Below are 7,682 nucleotides of genomic sequence, written 5' to 3' on the forward strand. Positions count from 1 at the left end.
GCTCACCTGAGGTCTCGGTACATGCTGCTGAAGACGGGGCGCCCGTCCTCGTGCACGTGCTCCGTGTAGCACCAGGTCCCGCCAACGCCGCCTGTGGCCTCAAACACCACTGGGGGGGCAAAGCTGCTTGGGGAGGACAGGATGTGTTTGGCAGCACAGAGCCCGGCTGCCCCGGCGCCGACCACCGCCACCCGCAGCATCCTGTCACAACGACGAGGCGTTCACTGGCGGTCCTGAAGCCACAGAAAACAGAACAGCAGGATTCTACCACCCTCAGACTGGACCGAGTTCTGTCTACTAACAGATGATTGTATCCTTGAAACCACAAGATCCTGTGCAGAGGAACGCCTGGATTATCTGATCGGATGGATCACATTAACACAGCTGTAAAATCCTGAAGAAACCAAAGCCTGTTCATCATCAGAGCAACGTGCACAGGTTCTCATCTGAAAAGATCTGGACCTCTCTTATTTTACACCCCATCATTGAGGTCAAAGGTCAGCTTTAGGTTTCTGAAAGGATCCCTTAAATACTGAAGAATCAAACTTTGAGTCCAAAGATCTGATTTATTCCTAATGTTTAATCGTTACAGTCTGTCAGGTGATCCATGTAAAGTATAGCTTCTGTCTGGTAAAATGTGCCTTTGAGTGATGTGGACTAGGCTGAATCGTTCTGGAACTACCTCACAAAAACGCCCCGGATCTTCAGGTCAAAGGTCATCTGCTGCTGACCCTCTTCGGGGTCTTGGTTCCTGCGTTCCTCTCTGGTCTGTGAGGACGATGAGTTTCAGGAAGGCTGCACTGAAACAAAGAGAAACATTAGATCAGTTAGTTAAAGTTATGTCATTTGGTACATTTGAAATTTCTAGTTTTCATAAAATTAAACATTTGGGTTGATGGTTTACTGAACTAAAACATTTAATTTGATCAAAAACTAATCTTTTTAAATGCAACAAATTACAGAGCTTTTGTTGATTGATCCAACGTTTCACATCTCCAATGTTCAGGCCTGAAAATGTGGGAACATGAAACTCTTTTCATCTGAACTCCAACCATGAACACAGAACGAAGACCAACCAACCAGCGGAACCCATCAGCCCCGCTCCGTGTTTCCGCCGGTCTCGTTAGAGGGCGCACTGTGGACTTTGCACGGACGCGCGAGGCTGAAGCATTTAACAGAGCACTGCTTCCTTTCATAACTGTACTTTTATATTTTCACAACAGTGTTTGGAGCAAACGCGAGCTAACCGTCTGGGGTTACACGTCACTTCTGATCGGAAGTTGCAGTTTTAACAATGTCCAAAACTGCGCATGCTCAGAGTAAACAACAAACTTCAAGACATCGAGTAAAATGCTACGAAAAATGTAAACAAAACCAAGTTATTAACTTTAAAGCATGAGGAAGTGTGGATGAAACGCTCTTTACCCTTTCCAAAGATCCAAAGACTTAAGTTTGAAAACACGAAGAAACAAACCCAAAAAGCGGGAGGAAAAAAACCAGTAGGAAGTCTTTTCCTAACGGACACGATCCGCGGCGCAGCGCCGTCAGTGGGAGCGGAGACGCTGAGGTGTCGTGAAGAAAACGCCGACTGTCCCGTTAAAGATCACAACTTCCGATCCAAGCGCTCCAAAATAAAACCTGAGCTCTGGAGCCTTAAGTGAACGATTGAGAAGAAAACAAATATAGCAATATATGAAGCAGATACAAATAGTATTATAAGTATGATTTATTTATACATATGAATGAGTCTTTGATTTAGGCTTGTGTTTACTAAAACTAATTTGAAGCTGAAATGTATCAATGCATATTCACAATGATGATTCGATTAACTGACCTAAAATGGATCCAAAACTTCAACCAATGTGACTCAGGGAGAAATAATAAACAATTTGCTGTTTTTTACTTGGGAAGAAAAAAACATGCAGTAGTTATCAGTTGAGACCCATTTTACAATGATGTCTGTAAGAAAAAATAGAATCAGAAGTAATCTCCTACTACAATGTAAGACCTTTGCAGCTAACTTTAAAAATATACTCAAAGAAAAAGCATTTTAACAAGAGTCACTTGTCTTAAAATTATTTATACTTGATCCTTTTGAACTAAGATGGAAACAAAAAAACTAACGAACAACGGGTCTCAACGAGAGGCTCGTACTGTGAAGTCTCTGACAGGATGCTGCAGATCCCTCGTTTACACATTGCTGAAATGGGTCAATAATTATTTAAATTTTGGAAATCACCACCTTTATGTAAAGGAATGTAAAGAAATGACAGCGAGGAAGAAGATGTGGACTTTTTCTATGAGCAGCTGGATGCAGAAGGGAAGTTCACACCCAGACAGGATGTTCTGATCATCATGGATTTGAATGCAAAAGTTGGAAAAGACAACAAGGCAACAACAAGAGAGCAACGGGCAAGCAAGACTGAATACCCAAATGTTCCCAGGCCAGCTGAGAGACAGAGTCCCTCCAGCATGTCCTGGGCCTTTCTCTGGGTCTGTGCCTGGTGGGACAAGCCTGGAACAACTCCAGGAGGAATAAGGACCAGAGGTAAAAGCTGATGAAGAAATACGCAAAAATATTCACTAAAACTTTTTAAAATACAAAAATAAGAAAAGCCCTTAAAAACGAATCTAATCAACCGTCCCCAATAGTGCTTAATTGGTTTTACTATTCGAGAGGGATCTCAGCTAAAAGAGTCTGATAATTTAAAGCCTATTGAAGAAAAATGTGAAAATTTACACCAAAAAAATGACAAAAATGAGAAAAAGCCTATATAGCCAATATAAACAGCTGTCGCCGACAGTATTTGATCATTTTTATTATTCTAGAGGGACTTGGAGTAAGTGGGCGGAGTAACTTTGAAAATAACAAAGAAAAACTCAAAAATGTACACAAAAAAAAGAAGTGCTATCCCGATAATGCATAATCAGATTTACTATTCTTGAGTGATTTAGGCTGATAAGGTTCAAAAACATAAAAGCAGTTGAAGAAAAACGCTAAAATGTGTTGACAGTCCCTAAATATGAGCATAGTGAACGTCTGCTGAATGTCCACTATCTAACCAACTTCACCTCGTGTTGTGTTTGGCAGCGGAGCCGGCATGAGTGTGAATGAGCCTGTGACTGTACAGTACTTTGTTCCTTCTAAGAAGGTAGTAAAGTTCTAACTTAACATACACCGTTTACCATTTCATGTGTTTTCCTCTGTCATGGAACTCAGTCATTTTTATGTCACAGCAAAATAATCCACTGTGCCTCAATTCAAATGGTGGTTCCCAATATTGATCATCATTGATTTATTTTACTTTGATACATTTTTTAATGTTATAGTTCAGTTCAATTTGATTAACAACTGGCCTCCGACAGATTGAACTGCTGAATAAAATAATTGTTATAGCGTTAATATTAGGTGGGTGTAAAAGTCAATCTTTAGAAATATTTAGGCATCAAAACATGAAGTAGAGCAGACAATAAAAAGTTTATTTTTGTAAAGAACAATCTTCAGAATCAATATTTCCCTTAATGTTCATGATAAGTCTCCAGGTTGGATCCTGACTGCAGTCTGATACAGGAACAGTCTGTCCAGGTCTCTGAAAGTTCTGCTGTGAATTCCATTCATCGCAGCCTGATTTCAGAAAATACAATGTTGAAGAAAAATCTTTATCTGGAGCTCCTCCATTTTCACTTCGCGGCGGTGTTGCCATGTGGCTGCGGCGGCTGCTGCGCCTGCTGCTGCTCGGCCAGCGCCTGCTGCAGCCGCGTGCGTTTGCGGGAGTAATGCTGCCAGTGCAGCAGCTGCTGCTCATCGATGAACTTGGCGCACTGAGCGTTGACCTGCTCCTTCCTGAAGTGCTCGTACTGCAGCAGCTCCAGCATGTGCAGGCAGTGGGGGTACCTGCAGGGGGCGCCAAAGAGATGGGTCAGAAACCTGCAGGCCAAAGGAACCAAGTCACATGTGTCAAAGTCAAGACTTGGGAGGGATCCAGCCCTCCAGATCATTTTATTTTATCGTTATCTTGCACTTATTTTTAACTTGTATAATTTAAAATATATTTTAATAGAGTCAAATATTGAAAGTTATTTAAGGTTTAAGTTGATTTATTCTGGAATAATATTCCTGTATTTTATTATTCAAATTTATGTTAAAAAGTTACAGTTGTAAAGTTTTAAAAATTGTCATTCTGATGGCTTTTTGGACTATTCTGGTATTCACTTTCAAATGATGCAACACCTCTAGTTTAATAAAAGCTTTCATAAATACTTTTTAATTTCCTGAACCCCCACTAACAACCATAAATGCAGGCAGTAAAGGAGGTCCAGACAGTTATAGGAACTGCATCATCCCGGACAAGACCGCAGCACCCGCTTTCTGGACCTGCGAGCTCCACAGAAGCAGTTCTGGGTTGAGAGGGAAGAAAAAGGCGGCTTACTTCAGGAACTTGGAGTACTCGGGCTCCTTCCAGTACAGCAGGTACTTCAGGTAGTTGATGAAAGGTCGCTCCTTCAGGAAGCCCCTCTGAGCCAGAACTGCAGACAAGCAGGTCAAAGATTAGGCCTTAAATGCACACACACACCTGTGCAGGTGATGCTGCTCAGGCTTCACAGTAAACATGCTTTACAACATCTATGTTGTAATATATAATATGGAAAATAATATTTTCGATTCCATTCTCATTCTTTTCACTCAGGACAACAGGTTTTCATGGAATAGTTGGGTTTGGGTAGATAGAATGATTGCAAGCCTCCATCAAACATCCTCCACCTTCCTGGTGAAGAAATCCAGTTTCTGGCTTCACCTTTGAGAATAAGAACCAAAGATCCATAGACTTACAGTTCAAGTAGTACGGGTTTGCCAAACACTGCACAAACTCCAGCTCGGCCTGGAAGCGGTGCCGGGCCTGCTCATCTGGACCAGAAAAGACAACATCACATCAGAGAAACATCTGGACGAGGTAAACCGAAGGAAGAAAAAAAAATCACAGGAATTTATCAAACAAAAAGCAGTTTCAGCCTGACAGTGGCTGCAGTAGAAACGTGACCCAGACCGACTTGGACTAATCACCGTCAACTGGCTCCAACATGGGAAACGTCTGTGTCGCGAAAAAATGGCGACTAAATCAGCTTCATTTTTTGTTGAAGTCAGAAGTAAACCATTTTCTATGGGTGACGCTATACCCGCTCTGTCCAGTTCTCATATACAATCAATGTTCACTACCGTGTGCATCAATTAGGGCGCTCACCATTTTCTAGAGCTGTCCCAATCTAAAAAAAGAAAAATCTAAAAATCCAGTGGCCTGGAAATTTCCCAGAAATCTCTGATGCTCACTAGATTGGCAAATATATGTAAGCAATGCATTGCATTTAAAGTATTTTTTTAATGGGAAAAAAATGTACTAAAATGTATTTTTTTTAAATCAACCATCAAGTTTTGATCATCACAACTCAGTAATTGATTAATATTCTTCATAAAATGTTCATATTTCTTTGGTTTTTATTTCAGGAAATCAATGATGTCTTTTAAAGAGCAGGGAGGGAATTCAGACACAGCGCTGATAGATGTGGAGGAGAGACCATCCACAAACATTCCTCACAAACAGATAATCAACAGAAAAAAAAAATCTAAGGTTTTATTACTGTGTGACCTGACACAAACAGAGTCACAAACTGGTACCTGTTTATACCCTGGAATAGGGGCCCACTAAGCTCAGTGAATCAGGATAGTGTCAGTGAAGGCAGCATGTCTGCTTCAGGTGGTGTTCAGCTGCAAAGTCTCCCATTAATTGAACTTTATAAATCCATCTGTAGTGATGTCATTTCCCCTTTTTTGTTTCTCTTCTTTGTTGAAAAGCGTTCACAGTTTGAAAATTTAGACCACAATTTTGAAATAATGCATTATGTTAAATAAGTAAAAGCTTAAATTCTGATTTCGGCATACGCTATGTATATTTCAGGGTTTGTTAAAGCTTCACTCTTAAAAAAAAATCCAAGCAAATATCACATTTAATAACATCTTTTAAACTTCGTTAACTAATTAAAACATCGTTAATATCCCCACGTTAAACACATACAACAATAACTTTGAAATGCGAATCATTTTAGCCCTATCGGCTGTTCATATCGGCAGCAACACGCACGAGCTCGAGATAGTGACCGCATGAACGCAGCTACGGTCTATAACAAACGTTTGAAACAACAATGTTCTTCACATGTCAAAATAAAAACATTCATCCTCCCATTACAACCAAAGCGAACATACAAGGATCGGCTACAAACCTGTTTCCATGGTACCGGCGCGAACAGAAGCTATTTAGTGTCCACAAACTGAGCAAAACTTCTAACAAGGGGCAGAAAATCTTGAAATGTGATCAAATGTTTCCAAAATCTTTAATTTCGCTGCTCTTTGTTTAGCTTTCATCTGCCGTAAGTGAACTTCTCGGCCAAAAACACTTCCGACTTTACGACACACGCTCCCCTCTTTACGGCTTTTTTATGATAAAACTTTATTGTTCATCACTCGGACAACAAAAACAAAGACAGAAAATAAACGTAAAAATAAGCACGAATATCTTCGCTTTTGTTTTTACTCTATTATATGGAGAGAAAAAACCAATTACCTCCAGGCCTGGAGTTTGACCTCCCTGTTTTTAAGGGAAATCTTGGAGGACTTCAGAGACTCAAGACAGAAACCAGGGGCCCATTTCAAGAAGCAGCTTTTGTTGAAACTCTGAGTTTGTTAACTCCAAATTCAGGAGTTTTCAGTTTCAGAAACTGAGATAACTTAAACCAATGAAAGTGGGTGAAACCAAACCCGTTTCACCAAGATGAACTCAGAATCAATAACTATGGCAACTGAGAACGTAACCTGGTCTGGAGCAGATTTCCTTCAGGAAACTCAGAGTTCTCTGGGGTCTACACCCCCTTTTAAAGTGAAGGATGTTCAAATAGAACTTCCTCATTAACATTTTGAGAACATTCACGTTAGAGACTGGACGTTTCCACCACGCAGAAACCAAAACCGCGTGTTCATACATAGAGGATCCCGTAGATGAGGAATCTGGATTAATCCAGAGGGAATGTTATATACGTCGGGAGAGGATTTGGAGGACGAGTCGGTTGCTTGGCGTTTCCCAAGTCATTTGTATTTGAGTGACTCTCAAATCCAGGGACTCGTTATTAATAATACAGTTTTGTTTTCGTCTTTTTACACCCCTAACAACGGAAATCTTTAAACCTCAAACACTGGAGATGCCTGTCAAATCATCCACCGTGCTGTAAGAAACATAACAAATGTTAATGCAGTTGTTACTGAAGCTGCCTTCCATTTCAAATGGCGGGGTTTGAGTCCTGGCTATGGAATAGTTTTATTATGCTAAAAAAATAATTTCAGTGAATATTTAATTCTTGAGATTAAAATAAAATAATTAGCTATTTTAACATATTCCAGCTAGCTACAGTGTTTTTTGTGTGCAGTGATTTTGTGTGTCTGTCATAGACAGTCTAATTAGAGAGAGCAAGAATTAGTGCAATTCTTTCTTGAACATCTTTTTGATAATAATCTCTTTCTTGTCACAAGTTATAAACTGACCAATCAGATGCCTCAATAAAAGTAGGTGGTCTCAGGTCAAACATTTGAAATATTGATTGACAGATTCTTCTGAACCTGCTTTCATGTGATAGGGGTG

The 7,682-nt window shown here is 40.2% G+C and overlaps 2 protein-coding genes across 10 annotated transcripts in view; both read right to left on the reverse strand.

The window, feature by feature from the left end:
* Nucleotides 1-1,610, reverse strand: part of LOC112142848 (flavin-containing monooxygenase FMO GS-OX-like 4) — a 4,858-nt gene extending 3,248 nt beyond the window's left edge. The window contains exons 1-3 of one of the 9 annotated variants that reach the window (XM_024266453.2): nucleotides 1,475-1,610; nucleotides 683-800; nucleotides 7-201 (exon numbers count right to left, since the gene is read on the reverse strand). In XM_024266453.2, coding sequence (XP_024122221.1) covers nucleotides 7-201; nucleotides 683-720 — 233 coding nt within the window. In that variant the 5' untranslated portion in view covers nucleotides 721-800; nucleotides 1,475-1,610. Of the gene's footprint in view, nucleotides 1-6; nucleotides 240-682; nucleotides 801-960; nucleotides 980-1,080; nucleotides 1,099-1,425 lie in introns of those variants that run through there. The other 8 variants (XM_024266452.2, XM_024266451.2, XM_024266458.2 and 5 more) reach the window with 8 other exon arrangements.
* Nucleotides 1,611-3,459: 1,849 nt separating this feature from the next.
* Nucleotides 3,460-6,470, reverse strand: med31 (mediator complex subunit 31). Its single transcript, XM_024266486.2, has 4 exons — nucleotides 6,274-6,470; nucleotides 4,832-4,906; nucleotides 4,431-4,527; nucleotides 3,460-3,895 (listed from the first exon to the last, which is right to left on the reverse strand). Exons 1-4 carry the CDS (start codon nucleotides 6,281-6,283, stop codon nucleotides 3,682-3,684), a joined length of 396 nt encoding a protein of 131 aa, XP_024122254.1. The 5' UTR covers nucleotides 6,284-6,470; the 3' UTR covers nucleotides 3,460-3,681.
* Between the last annotated feature and the right edge of the window lie 1,212 nt (nucleotides 6,471-7,682).

The sequence above is a fragment of the Oryzias melastigma genome, linkage group LG14 (genome assembly GCF_002922805.2).
Source record: "Oryzias melastigma strain HK-1 linkage group LG14, ASM292280v2, whole genome shotgun sequence".
Taxonomy (NCBI): Eukaryota; Metazoa; Chordata; class Actinopteri; order Beloniformes; family Adrianichthyidae; genus Oryzias; species Oryzias melastigma.

Coding starts and splice junctions, on each gene's coding strand:
- med31 (XM_024266486.2), bottom strand. Junction 4,528..4,831: donor AAACCCGTACTACTTGAACT/GTAAGTCTATGG, acceptor GCTTGTCTGCAG/TTCTGGCTCAGAGGGGCTTC. Junction 3,896..4,430: donor GAGTACTCCAAGTTCCTGAA/GTAAGCCGCCTT, acceptor CGCCCCCTGCAG/GTACCCCCACTGCCTGCACA.